Raw genomic sequence first — 13,909 nt, forward strand, 5'->3', positions numbered from 1 at the left:
GATGCAGAAGAACAATAACATTGGAATCACTTCAGAACAATTTTTTTTTCTAGCTGATTAGCAATAAGAACATTGATTAATGATTATCATTAAGAAAGCTTGAGGATTTAAAGTAACACAACAAAACTGCAGTGTACGGCTATAATAAACAGACCATTATAATTATTTTAATAGTTAAAATTCTTGGTGTAAACAGGCCTTAAGAAGGCTTTAATGTAACATTATTTAATGAATACTTGTTTAATTAGGGAAATATTTCATAACATCTGGTTTCGTTCTAAATGTTTAATTCCTGAGTGGATAGCAATAACCAGCTGACTCCAGGCATATGAATGCCATCATGAGTTAAACTAAACCCTTTGCCTCACATATTGTCCACAGTTTGGGTTCAATCTACAGGGGAAACTACTGTGCTGCAAAGGAAGTGTTGTGTCATTTGGTTAAACTGTGCTGCTTCCTTTTCCTCTTTTGTCATTCCTTGAGTTGAGAGCAAACTAAGTGTTTTCAGAACAAGGGTACGGCACACGAAAATAACTACTACTTTGAACCTCAAATACTTGTATTTGTTTGTTCCTGTTGAGCGGGACCCAAGGAACCGTTGAGGTTATCGAATAGAAACTGTACTGTAAATTAAGCAGGGTGGCTTGCAAGGACATCTATTGTGTACTTTCGATGGACCTCTGACTTCACTGGTGAGATTTGTTTGTTTTATTTCAGATCCATTGAGGCTGTTGTGCCACTATTGGCATCAGTATCTCAGTGATGTTTGGGTTCTGATTCAGGCCGTTGGGTTTGAAGTGAAGAAGACAACACCAGCTTACGCTGTAGCAATGCTAAAGTGACGCCAGCATTGTATCTAGAAGTGCTCAAGACCTCTAATATCTGTAACCATCTAGTGCCACATTCAAAGACTCAACATAAATTCCAGCGACACTGACCATGAGGGCGGAGAGTTTATTATTGGCATTGCAATGCCTGTTGGGATTTGTGCACTATAGCAGAGCATTGTCAACATGCAGTCCTTTAGACTTAGAACTAATAAAGAGAAAGCGCATCGAAGCCATTCGAGGACAGATTCTCAGCAAGCTACGACTGTCTAAGGAACCAGAAGTAGATGAGGAAAAGGTGATAGACAACATCCCAGCAGAGCTCATCTCGGTGTACAACAGCACCGTGGAGCTAAATGAGGAGCAGGCGGCGACTCCTGTACACCAACCTATAGAAGATCCTATGGAGGAGGAATACTACGCTAAGGAAGTTCACAAGTTCACCATGAAACCGAGTGAGTGAGTCTGTTCTTTCTCTATTGTCCTGTCGATTATTGAATGATTACAGCACCTTACATTGTGTTATGGCTAAAATGCCATGTGCCCGATGATTTCCTCGGAGAATTGAGGGTGCGTGCGAATTATCTGACCACAAACAGGAAGGAAGGCTGCTAAGTGAATGCTAATGAAGTTACTCAGATCCTGGATTTAGAGTTCCTTGGTAAACTACAGTATCGCTCGACTCCAAACATCTCTTGATCTGTTATTGTCTCTTAAAACCTTATTTGGATGAAAATGACAACAGTGGTTTAGGGAGGTTTTGTTGTTCGGTGTCTAACACGAACTTGCAAAACCACCGACAATGACAACAGTCACTAATTTTGAGGTTTCCAATGCCTGCAGCAAACATTCAAATGTACACACACACATATACACACACACACACACATATATATAAACACACTATCACAGTTTTCCACAAACATTTTAACCAACATTTCAACATTGATAATAATAGGAGCTGTTTCTTGAGCAGCAAATCAGCATATTAAAATGATTTCTGAATGTTCATGTTAACACTGAAGACTGAAATAATGGCTCCTGAAAATGTAGCTTTGCCATCTCAAGTATAAATTAGACTTCAAAATACATTAAGATAGAAAACAGTTATTTTTAATTGTAATAATATTTTACAATATTACTGTTTTTACTGTATTTTTGAACATAAGTTAGTTAAATAAATTTGTTCAAATGTTTCTGATTCATTTGTCATTACTGCAGTTTTACCTTTAAATATCATTGTGTACTTTTATAAAGCGTCAACATATTGTTTGTGCAGTATGACTATATCATTGGCACCTAATTGCAGAGCATTGTTGTTGTAATTCTCATTATAATACAGCTCACACACACAAACACACACACACACACACACACACACACACACAAATAGTCCTTTGTTCCTTCTTTCTGTGCTCCATTTAAACAGCGTCTTGTAAAATATAAAAGGACATCAAAGACATTTACAAACATATTTCCGACATTTTTGCTTTCTATCTCATCACCAGTGGTGGAAAGCCCGGACAAGCTCTTATGGTTCAACATCACAGATATAAGACACAAATTGGGTTTAAACCACACAATCTCCCAGGTGGAGCTCCGTCTGCATATCTGGGATGCTTCAATGGCTCCTGATTCAGAGCAGAGACTGGAGCTATATCAGGTCACTGGGAACAAATCACGCTACTTGGAATCACGTTTCATTTCCAGACTAATGATTGGCAAGTGGCTGTCGTTTGATGTCACACAGACCTTGAAGGACTGGCTGCAGAGGAATGGTGAGAAACAGCGCTGCCTGCCACATGTGACCTTGTGTGATTTTGTGAGGAAGTATCTAATCTAATGTAAGATTAACCTAGCATGAAAAGTAGCTCATCACATCAAATGACCCACTCAACTGTATCTAATTATTAAAATCTTTAATCTTAATGTTGAATTTATTGTAGTAAACATATGTACAATTTTCTAATTAGAATTTAGCCATGTCCCACTTTTTGCACCCCCCAAGCCCCCCCATACATCAGTTAAGAATCAAATAATGATGAAACACATTTTTATTTATTGTTAGTATGTCTATTAATAAATACAAACCAGTGTTGTTAGTAACTAAAACTTGGATTTAAAATTGTTTTTAGTAATTGAAATAAAGCTATATATATAAGATTTATAACATGTAAATTACATTACACACTTAAAAAAATTGACATTACAAGCTTTACCAAAAACAAAAAAACTTTAAAAAACGAAAAGAAAACAAAAAATATAAACATAAAATGTAATATAAAACTACAAAATTACAAAAGCACATAATACAATTAATATTTTTAATTAAATTAATTATTAATAATTATTAAATATAACAGCTATTTTAAATTATTAATAAATAGTACATAAATATACTAAAATAACACTGTTGCAAACCAACATTTGCAGAATTTACAAACTTTTACCCTTTCTGGTGTAGTTCTTTTTGTATTTGCACTTTAATTTTAAAGATTTTATCTATTTAATTTTCATGCTTATGTAATCTTTATATGATAGAAGATAACAAACACACTAACTTAAGCTAATGTCCTAAAACTTTTCTTACAGAGTTGAAAAATTGCAAATGTTATATATGTATGTATGTATGTATATAACGTGACAATAAAGACATTAAGACAAAACACACTATCACAGTTTTCCACAAACATTATAATATATAAGTAAATAAAACAGTACAGTACACAATAATATTTACATCATGATCAGCAGGTTAATATTCGGTTGATGATCATTTTTCTTTTTATATTACTGAAAACACTGCCGCTGTAACTGATGTATCAGTTTAAAATAAGTGTTTATTACACGTATGCATTGTTTGCATCATAAATAAAACTTTCTCTAAAATTTGATTCATAGAGGCAGAGCAAGGATTTCAACTGAAGATGGCTGATAACTGTGAGCCTCAGAAGCAGTTTCCAATTAGAATAAAAGGTTTGTGAATTAAAAATGAAATCCTCTATGTCTTGATGTCGATAGGACAAGTTGATATTGCTCTTTGTGTCTGCAGGTTTGTCTCGTACAAGAGGTGATAAAGCCCCCTTAGTAGAAAATGTGCCTAGGCCTCACATTTTGGTAATGTCACTTCCTCTTGATGGCCACAGCTCATCAAAATCTCGCAGAAAACGTCAAACGGAAACAGATCAAGTTTGTACCGAGTGAGCCTTTTATGAGTAAGCATAAAATAAATTTGACATTCTTTATTCTTACTATATCAAACGCCTCACCGTGTGCCATCTTCATGTTAAATGCAGTAAGTCTGCGGGCTGCTGTGTGAGGAGTCTATACATTGACTTCCGCAAAGACCTGGGCTGGAAGTGGATACATGAACCTTCTGGTTATTATGCCAACTATTGCACTGGCTCTTGCTCTTTCGTCTGGACTTCAGAAAATAAGTACTCACAGGTAGCAATCAGGACTGTCAGATGCTTGGAAATGTTTTACAACTGGACTGATTCGAAAATATGGCTCTGAAATTGTCTGGTTTTCTTTGCCTGCAGGTTCTTGCGCTGTATAGGCATCACAATCCTGGTGCATCTGCTCAACCCTGCTGTGTACCGCAGGTTCTAGACCCACTGCCCATCCTTTACTATGTGGGCCGCCAACATAAGGTCAGAATAAAATTCACTGATGCTTTTAATATCACTTTCATCAGTGGTCAACAGAAATTTCATCCAAATAATGTTAAAACATTCCGCAGGTAGAACAGCTGTCAAATATGATTGTGAAGACCTGCAAGTGTTGCTAAAAGCTCTGTCACCGTTTGGTCCTGATGAGCAAAATCAAGAGAGGAACATCTTGAGGCAATTGTAACCCAGTATTTTTTGAGGGGACTCTTTTATTCCTTTTTTTGGTCAACTTGTCCTTTTCATTTTATTTGACTCCACTGATACCACACTTAGATGTATTGATTGTTTTATACTGTTGTACGTTTATCTTGTGAATAACACTCTACATGTGCTGTACTTGTTGTCATAAAAGTGGTCATATTCATTGTTTGATATAAAGGTGCCCAAAGTGTTTACTATTAGCAGAAAATCAAATTGTGACTTAAAACGTTCATCACAGTTCAGGTGTAGATTGTTCTGTCTCTTTTGTCAGAAACGACTGAAAAAATGTTGCATTTAAAAACTATTGGACATGTTTACTGTACAGTGTGTATTAAGTGGAATATAATAATTGTCTGTTGATATCTGTACTTCTAGGTCAACAAGCATTGCTTACTTATTACTTAATTATGCTGTTGACATTGAAAACCTTATTTTTAAATACGTGCTTGAAAATGATTTTAAATTATTGTTTGTAATTAATCCATCTGAAAACACAGAACACGCTGTTTTAATACCATGATGCATTAGCTCCAGAACGAAGCACTGTTGCTACAAGGTAGTTCAGGGTTTTGCAAGGCTGTGCTGTTGGTGTAATTTTATTGCGGTATACTGTATTTGTGATCACCACTGATTGTTTTTAGTGCATGTTGTTGTGCTGTTTTTCCCAGAATTTCCCAGAACAATTTCCTGCCAATTATTTTGTTTACTTTAGAGCTGGCAAGGCTTTTTCTTGTTTATTTTTTATAAAGGATGTGAATTAAAAGTTTCTACACTGCATTTTATGTAATTTATTTGACTCTTACTGAAAATATAACAGAATTAGAGCCAGTTAATTCTGATGAATTATGTTTATGTACCGATTTGTTGTTTATAGCCTACTGTATATCTCCTTGGCCTCAGAAACTATACAGCCATTCCTGATTACAGTAGGCTGCCAACACAGGCATGGACATAAACAAATAAATTGATATATATCAGTAAAAACGCTCAATAGACTTTAAACGTGGTACCAGCATACTGTAATTAAATTAATTATAAATGAACAACCAATACAAGAGAAGAGTTTGAGGATATTCCTTAGATTTTTGTCCTATGCTGCCATCTAGTGGAGTAACTGGGATAAAGCTATTTTAGTATTATTTGCACTCTCCCACAAACGAATGTAGATGAATACTGGTTCTTCGACATGTTTCTAAAGTGATTATATGTTTTTTGATATAAGATATTCTGACATTCTGTTCTTTTAACATGGAATTTCAGCTCCAATAATTATTATACTTGCAAGGGATTGTGTTTTACGGCTTCCCAGCCCTTATGTAAATTAATTTACAAATATCTATGGCGCCTTCTACTGGATACACATGTAACATACAATTTTAATTTGTTATTTTAATGTCACTAAACAAATACTATCTATCTATCTATCTATCTATCTATCTATCTATCTATAAAACAAAATAGTTTTTGTTGATTTTTTTTTCTTTCAATTAAATCATCTTTGACTTTGGTATTGTAATATTGTGAACATGATCCAAACAAGACGGGAGGGGATTTGATTACCAGAGTTGATCACAGTGTTTTATCACATACACCAAACTTTAATCTACCAGTTGGTGGAGTAATAGTTCAAATACATTACAAAAAAAAAAAACTATATTACATTCTCTGCATTGATAACTGCTTTCTGTTGACCAATAAGGTTTAGATACTGCACATTTTATTGCCAGTTTCTTAGCTAGATTGTTTTACAGATTGCTTTATGATGGCTTTGATTTCTCAAGAGCAGAGGTTGCACCAACAAAAGCTTGCATAACTGTTGTTTTACTTCATGTCTTGAGCCGGGTATGACTGTGGATGAATTGCAGGGCACAAAAGTCAGTATTCTATAATACAGTAACTATTTCTCTATCTAATGCTTTGAGTATCCTAAAATAAGCACATGACTTAAGCAGAAATAACCTTTGAGCATGAAGAACGCGAAGGCAGTCAAGCTTACAACAAATCATTTTAATGGATACAATTTAAGATCACAAATTCACAAATGTTCTGGCAAACTAAATATGCATTTTGCTTCACAAAATAGGAATGTATATAGAGATTTTGGTTTGTTCAGATGGTAAAATCTGTTCTGTGGAAGAAGCATTTGAGGCCAAAATCTGTTTATCTTAGATAAACAAAATGACCCTAGAAACTGAACAGATACTGAAAATAAGATATGGTGAGCTCATATCGTATCTATAAATCACACAATTACTTTCAAGAAAACTGAAGCAAGTACATGTGAGAGCTTTTTAAAATGTAATTTAATGATGTAGAAGTGAAAATGTACAGTATTCTTTTCATGTCAGCATATTTTGGAAAAGTCATTTCCTATCAGATGTAATCATGACATTCTTTTCAGATGGAATGAACTGATGACGCCTCCTTTCTTCACGCTACCATTCCTGTACAGTCTTGTCCCACACTAGCTGTCCATGTGGCTCTTTGGCTCCTTCGGGCAGCATGGCCAGATAAACAGGAGTTTCAGCCCCTTCCTCTGGACCCTTGGTAGCATTTGGTCCAGCCATGTCTGTTCGCACCCATCCTGGACAGCAAGCATTCAGGAGGATACCATCACCTGGCCTTGTCTCGGTAAGAACTCGAGCCTGGATCCTTGATAGCACAGTCACACCGATCTAAAAGAGACAGTAAACAAATACATGTTTAGTCTGGGCCTGCTTATTGCTAAAATACACTGCCAAACAAACCAGACTCCTTTTGTCAGGAAAAAAAGGATGCTTGTTACCTTGGTGGTACCATAGGCAGTGTTTGGCCAGCCCTGAGCCGTATGATCCCCTGCCTGTGCAGCCTGAACAAACTCTCCCATCAGCAGGCACAACTCCTCCTCAGATAAATCTTTATTTCGGAATCTGTTCAAAGGTAAACATAAAATCAAAATAAATATTCTACATGCTAAGTACTTTAACTGATCGCTTACTATGAAAACTGATTCACACACTTTGCCTGTAGTTCAGGACTGCACTGGTCAAGGGATTTCTTGCTAACAAAGCTGGACACGTTGACCACCCGAGCATTGGGTCGAAGTATCGGCAGAAGAGCATGGCACACCCACAGTGTTCCCCAGAAGTTGGTGCGCATGGTCACCTCAGCCTGTTCTCCAAATGGCTCTGTTGCTGAATCTAGAAAAAGAATATTTCAAATGGCTGTAATACAAAATATATAATATAATAAATACTTTTATTAAAAGCTTATGTTATTAAGCCAAATGGTATCCTTCCACTAGAAGATATCGTCTCTAAGGAGTCATTCACACAGAACATGTTTTTTAAACGTTGAAATCCTTTAATCTTGAGTGGTGCAACTTGCAAAAGACTCATGTGTAAATCAAACACATCTGTCTAACACAGTTCCATAGAAAAATAATTGAAAAGCTACACAGTGGAAAGCAAAAAATATATAAATACAAAAAATACAAAAATGTATACAATAAAATAGAATAATAATCATAAATTATTAAGACAATTCCTAAATCTTCAAGCCAATAGCTTCATTTAGTGGAAGGTATCCTTCCGCTAGAACAGGGATGGGCAGATTGGGCACCGCCAGTCCTGGAGGGCCAATCCATGGCCAATAATATAATAATATAATATAATAAATATAATATAATATAATATAATAAATATAATAAATATAATATAATATAATATAATAATGTATGTTAAAAATGCTATTTTATTAAGCCAATTCCTAAAGTGATATCCATCCGCACAAAAACGCGATATGTTGCAGTAGAATGAAAAACCGCAAGCCAGACAAGTTTTTAAAAAGTGGATATCAAAACTTGAGCGCAGTGTTGCCAACTTAGCAATTTTGTTGCTAAATTTAGCAACGTTTCACACTACCCTAGCAACTTTTTCTTCCAAAATCATCTAGCAACAATTTTAGCTATTTTTAACATTTATTTGGCAACTTTTAAAATGTGACTCAAACGATAAAAAATTTACACATTTTATCTAAATTACACAAAAAGAGGAAACCAAAGATGAGTACACACATCACGTGAATCAAGTTACTTGCTGTTTGCAATTGTTCAATTTATTAATAATAATAATAATTTAATAATTGTTCATTAATGATACACCTTGTTAGCTTGTACCTGCGATTGTCGATCACTTAGTACACTGTAAGAAAAATATCTAGAAAAATGGAAAAGGTACTAGTAATTTTCCAGGACATTATCTGTTGTAACCCGAAAACACTAAATACAATCCGTAATTAAAAATGCAGGTAAAAAACCTGCGAAAAATCAATACGGAAAATTCCTTCATATTAACATAGTAGATTTTGCCCTATTTTTACAGATTTTTAGAGTGTAGCATACTAATACACTGCTTAAAACTGTTGCTCAGAATGTGTAGTTTTACAAGTTAGCTAATAAAAAAAATCTTAAATTGTTCAAAAAATGTGTAAGTGTTCAACAGTTCAATGCTGTATTTAAAAATACAGTTGTTTATATTTTAATATTATATTATGTATTTATATTATTTTACGAACAAATCTAAATTAACATATATAAAATATAATTTTTGATGAGATTTGATGCAGTGACAATTTTGCGTCGTGATTACGTAACGACGTCATCGCGCAATGACATCACAACTAGGGATGGGCGATACCACTTTTTTTGTTTTCGATACGATACTGATATTTTTCAAGGCAGTATCGTCGATATCGATACCGATTCGATACTTCTGAACTAAACTTTTAAATTATGAAATGTATTAAATTATTAATTTTAACATTCAATAAGCCTTAATTGTAACTTATTAGGTTATATTTTTGTTTAGACATGGTTCAAATATGTTTTTTTGTTTACACATTTTTCATCTAAATTACACAAAAAGAGGAAACCAAAGATGAGTACACACATCACGTGAATCAAGTTACTTGCTGTTTGCAATTGTTCAATTTATTAATAATAATAATAATTTAATAATTGTTCATTAATGATACACCTTGTTAGCTTGTACCTGCGATTGTCGATCACTTAGTACACTGTAAGAAAAATATCTAGAAAAATGGAAAAGGTACTAGTAATTTTCCAGGACATTATCTGTTGTAACCCGAAAACACTAAATACAATCCGTAATTAAAAATGCAGGTAAAAAACCTGCGAAAAATCAATACGGAAAATTCCTTCATATTAACATAGTAGATTTTGCCCTATTTGTACAGATTTTTAGAGTGTAGCATACTAATACACTGCTTAAAACTGTTGCTCAGAATGTGTAGTTTTACAAGTTAGCTAATAAAAAAAATCTTAAATTGTTCAAAAAATGTGTAAGTGTTCAACAGTTCAATGCTGTATTTAAAAATACAGTTGTTTATATTTTAATATTATATTATGTATTTATATTATTTTACGAACAAATCTAAATTAACATATATAAAATATAATTTTTGCTGAGATTTGATGCAGTGACAATTTTGCGTCGTGATTACGTAACGACGTCATCGCGCGGCAGTGTTGCCAACTTAGCAATTTTGTTGCTAAATTTAGCAACGTTTCACACTACCCTAGCAACTTTTTCTTCCAAAATCATCTAGCAACAATTTTAGCTATTTTTAACATTTATTTGGCAACTTTTAAAATGTGACTCAAACGATAAAAAATGTACACATTTTATCTAAATTACACAAAAAGAGGAAACCAAAGATGAGTACACACATCACGTGAATCAAGTTACTTGCTGTTTGCAATTGTTCAATTTATTAATAATAATAATAATTTAATAATTGTTCATTAATGATACACCTTGTTAGCTTGTACCTGCGATTGTCGATCACTTAGTACACTGTAAGAAAAATATCTAGAAAAATGGAAAAGGTACTAGTAATTTTCCAGGACATTATCTGTTGTAACCCGAAAACACTAAATACAATCCGTAATTAAAAATGCAGGTAAAAAACCTGCGAAAAATCAATACGGAAAATTCCTTCATATTAACATAGTAGATTTTGCCCTATTTTTACAGATTTTTAGAGTGTAGCATACTAATACACTGCTTAAAACTGTTGCTCAGAATGTGTAGTTTTACAAGTTAGCTAATAAAAAAAATCTTAAATTGTTCAAAAAATGTGTAAGTGTTCAACAGTTCAATGCTGTATTTAAAAATACAGTTGTTTATATTTTAATATTATATTATGTATTTATATTATTTTACGAACAAATCTAAATTAACATATATAAAATATAACAGTAGTGAGTGAACGCTCTCTGTGATTGATTAGTTCTGTATTGCAACATTTGCGTGTGTTCAGATGAGCAGGAAGAATAGTTATATCCTACACAATTACTCGCTAACAAAGGTTATTCGTCCAATTCAATGCATATTGTACGAATTTTGTTTTGTTTTGTTAAATTAACAAAATCACTGGTAAATAAAACACACCTTAGTATCGATTGTTTGAGTATCGATACTTTCGATACTCGCGTCAGTATCTCGATATATCGATACTTCGGATCGATACGCCCATTCCTAATCACAACATTATTTAGCAACTTTTTAGCAACAAATCGACCTTCCTTTAGCAACTTCCGCTGAAAATTAGTTGGCAACACTGCTTGAGCGGCGCTGTTTTAGAACTTTATCGTGCGCAAAACGCTGCAAAAGACTCAAGTGCGATATAGGCCTATTACAATAATATTATATTATAGCATACTTTACTGTAATACATTACAGTTAAGTTATTATATATAGAATGCTTTCATTGTCGAATGTGTTAATTGTTCTTTGACACTTCTCCGTTGAAAAACAAGTCAATGAAAACTAACGTTTGAAGGCCATTCCCGCGTTGTTAATAAAAACATCCAGGCCGCCGTACTTCTCCTCCAGAAACTTCTTCAGTTTCAGAGAGCTTCCTTGGTCACATATATCAAGTTGGTGGAAGATTACGTTTTTGCATCCCTCAGATTTAAGTCCAGCAACCGCATCTTGTCCCAGTTTCTCATTCCGTGCAGTAAGGAGTATATCACCACTGAAACCTGCTTTGCACAACCCTTTCACAATCGCCAGTCCGATGCCTTTATTTGCCCCTGTAACTACAGCTACTCTTTTAGACATTGTGGGTTTCTATAGTCTGCCGTTAGGTCACGAAATAAAGAGTCTGCTGTTGAGCTTCGAAATGTAAAAGGTTCTGAAACGTTCCGCATTTGCACAGCGCGCAGCTCCTCCTTTAAACCGGACAACAAAAGAAAGTGCAAGTCATGCTTACTCTTGATAATATGCTGATAAACTTTATTGATAGTTTATCGCCCTCGGGTAATTTAAATGAACATTATATTAATTGTTATAAAATATTAGATTATAGACAGTTATCAGCAGGCTGATAACTAGTAACAGGATCAGTAAACGACGGTAAAATTGACGCAAAACTGAGAAACACATGCTGCGTCTCAATGTGCCTATTTATACTACGTCCTTAAAGTATGTACTCTTTTGGTGAAAAAAAGTACACACTTTTGAGTGTGTAGTAGAAGAGTAGGCAAGCTTTGGGACATACTGTCACGTCACACAACTGCGTCTTTAGGACGCTCTGTCGCATAGATACACGCAACTGTAAACTGGCCTGTCAATCATCTTGTCACAGTTAATATCCTCCACATTGCATTTAATTTAACTTTCTACCATATTGGAGAGAAAAGAAGTAGCACATTGATCTGCCAGTCGCGGGTCTTTCATGCCGAGAACTCTGCTCATATTTTATGCATAATGATGCATTTAAAAGTTAACGACCAAACGGATGTTTATAAAAGTTTACATTGCTGTTGCAGATGAAATATAACACAGATAACATTAAATATTTTTTATTTTTTTTTACCAGGTTAAATGTTGAATATTACTAACTCAAACCCCTTTAGCCTCTCTACCTAACCATCGGTCGCGCACATCCGCCATGTTTGTAGTTTTTAACGCGTTTTATTCGTGTTTGTAGTTCTGGACAGAATCCCTCACCAAAGCGCAATCGACCTGAAATAGTAGACCATCCGGGGACTTTTGGCATACTCTTTTCAAAATACTATGCTTTGGGACACACTTATTCTAACCTCACATACTACTTAGGATGGATAGTATGAACATTGAGACGCAGGGACACATTCAAATAAATATAGACCCTATGGCATATATTACAATGAAATAACTTGTCCTTTTTGTTTTGGCTAATTGCCATGGGGGAATAAATCTTAGATAATCCATCTGTAAAAAAGAAAGAAAAAAATATTGAATTAGTAACTTTAGAGATGGGTCAAAACTATTAGCTTTCTAGGTTTTACAAGAAATACCATTTCAGTCTTTCCTCTTAAAACTGTTATGTTTAATTAAATGTGTTACTTGCAGTTTATTTGTACGTAGTTGTGAAATTTACTAACATTTTTGAGTGAAAATTGTTTCAGTTATTTTTCGACCAGTTCTTTCTCTCTTGTTTAGAATAGGTGCAAAACAAATTTAATGTCACGAAACATTACCAACTCGACAGGTTTTGCCTTTTTAGTGACAGAATCAATGAGTGTGGGTCAAGAGGGCATGTAGAGAAAGCATTTAAAATCTACCTTGTTTATTGTGATTTGTCTTTATTTGCTGCCATCTGCTGTTCAAAAAATGTTGTGTCAAAATATTGTGCACGTTGCACATCAGGGCAGCAGGCCGTGCTGTAAAAGCATGTATTCTTTTTACAGTACTGCGGTAAACCATTGGAAAAGCATGGTCATATCCATAACAGGTTATTTACATTTTGTATACATTCTATTTTTATTGCCTGTCTTTGTTGCTTATCTTTAAGTAATGTGATTTAAATGCAGAGGTATATTAAGCAAACAAATAAACAGTGTTGGGAAGGTTACTTGGGAAATGTAATAGGTTACAGATTACAAGTCACCCTACTTCAAATGTAATAAGTAGTGTAACTTTTTAATTACTTTATTAAAGTAATGTAACTGATTACATTTAATTACTTTTTGATTACTTTTCTAAATTTCTAATGTTTTCAACTGTTAATAATTTTCAAACATGTAAACCAGGTAGGGTTAAACTTACGATATGTGCTCAACACTGATAACTCTCAGACTTTCGAAATCCTTCATCACTTGAATTAAGATTATAATATTTTCATTTTAAAGGAGACATTGGATGCAAAATATCTTCATTTGCA

At 34.1% G+C, this 13,909-nt stretch overlaps 2 protein-coding genes across 2 annotated transcripts; one reads left to right on the forward strand and one right to left on the reverse strand.

Moving 5' to 3' along the window:
• The first annotated feature begins 488 nt into the window (after positions 1-488).
• LOC107681095 (transforming growth factor beta-1-like) lies at positions 489-4,877 on the forward strand. Its single transcript, XM_016477252.1, has 8 exons — positions 489-692; positions 897-1,282; positions 2,336-2,605; positions 3,729-3,803; positions 3,880-4,027; positions 4,124-4,274; positions 4,370-4,480; positions 4,570-4,877. Exons 2-8 carry the CDS (start codon positions 940-942, stop codon positions 4,615-4,617), a joined length of 1,146 nt encoding a protein of 381 aa, XP_016332738.1. The 5' UTR covers positions 489-692; positions 897-939; the 3' UTR covers positions 4,618-4,877.
• A 1,953-nt stretch (positions 4,878-6,830) lies between these two features.
• On the reverse strand, positions 6,831-11,960 carry LOC107681174 (carbonyl reductase [NADPH] 1-like). The gene is made up of 4 exons (XM_016477380.1): positions 11,535-11,960; positions 7,698-7,878; positions 7,485-7,608; positions 6,831-7,374 (listed from the first exon to the last, which is right to left on the reverse strand). Exons 1-4 carry the CDS (start codon positions 11,821-11,823, stop codon positions 7,135-7,137), a joined length of 834 nt encoding a protein of 277 aa, XP_016332866.1. The 5' UTR covers positions 11,824-11,960; the 3' UTR covers positions 6,831-7,134.
• Positions 11,961-13,909: the final 1,949 nt, after the last annotated feature.

Source organism: Sinocyclocheilus anshuiensis, unplaced genomic scaffold (genome assembly GCF_001515605.1).
Source record: "Sinocyclocheilus anshuiensis isolate Anshui unplaced genomic scaffold, SAMN03320099.WGS_v1.1 scaffold412, whole genome shotgun sequence".
Classification (NCBI taxonomy): Eukaryota; Metazoa; Chordata; class Actinopteri; order Cypriniformes; family Cyprinidae; genus Sinocyclocheilus; species Sinocyclocheilus anshuiensis.

What these genes read in the sequence shown, in the direction of transcription:
- LOC107681174 (XM_016477380.1), bottom strand. Translation starts at nt 11,823, where the DNA reads ATGTCTAAAAGAGTAGCTGTAGTTACAGGGGCAAATAAAGGCATCGGA. An exon ending in CGCGGGAATGGCCTTCAAAC is followed by an intron (nt 7,879 to 11,534) that starts GTTAGTTTTCAT and finishes TTCTTTTTCTAG; the next exon opens with ATTCAGCAACAGAGCCATTT. An exon ending in CTGCCTATGGTACCACCAAG is followed by an intron (nt 7,375 to 7,484) that starts GTAACAAGCATC and finishes TGTCTCTTTTAG; the next exon opens with ATCGGTGTGACTGTGCTATC.
- LOC107681095 (XM_016477252.1), top strand. Translation starts at nt 940, where the DNA reads ATGAGGGCGGAGAGTTTATTATTGGCATTGCAATGCCTGTTGGGATTT. An exon ending in CAAGTTCACCATGAAACCGA is followed by an intron (nt 1,283 to 2,335) that starts GTGAGTGAGTCT and finishes TCTCATCACCAG; the next exon opens with TGGTGGAAAGCCCGGACAAG. An exon ending in GGACTGGCTGCAGAGGAATG is followed by an intron (nt 2,606 to 3,728) that starts GTGAGAAACAGC and finishes TTTGATTCATAG; the next exon opens with AGGCAGAGCAAGGATTTCAA.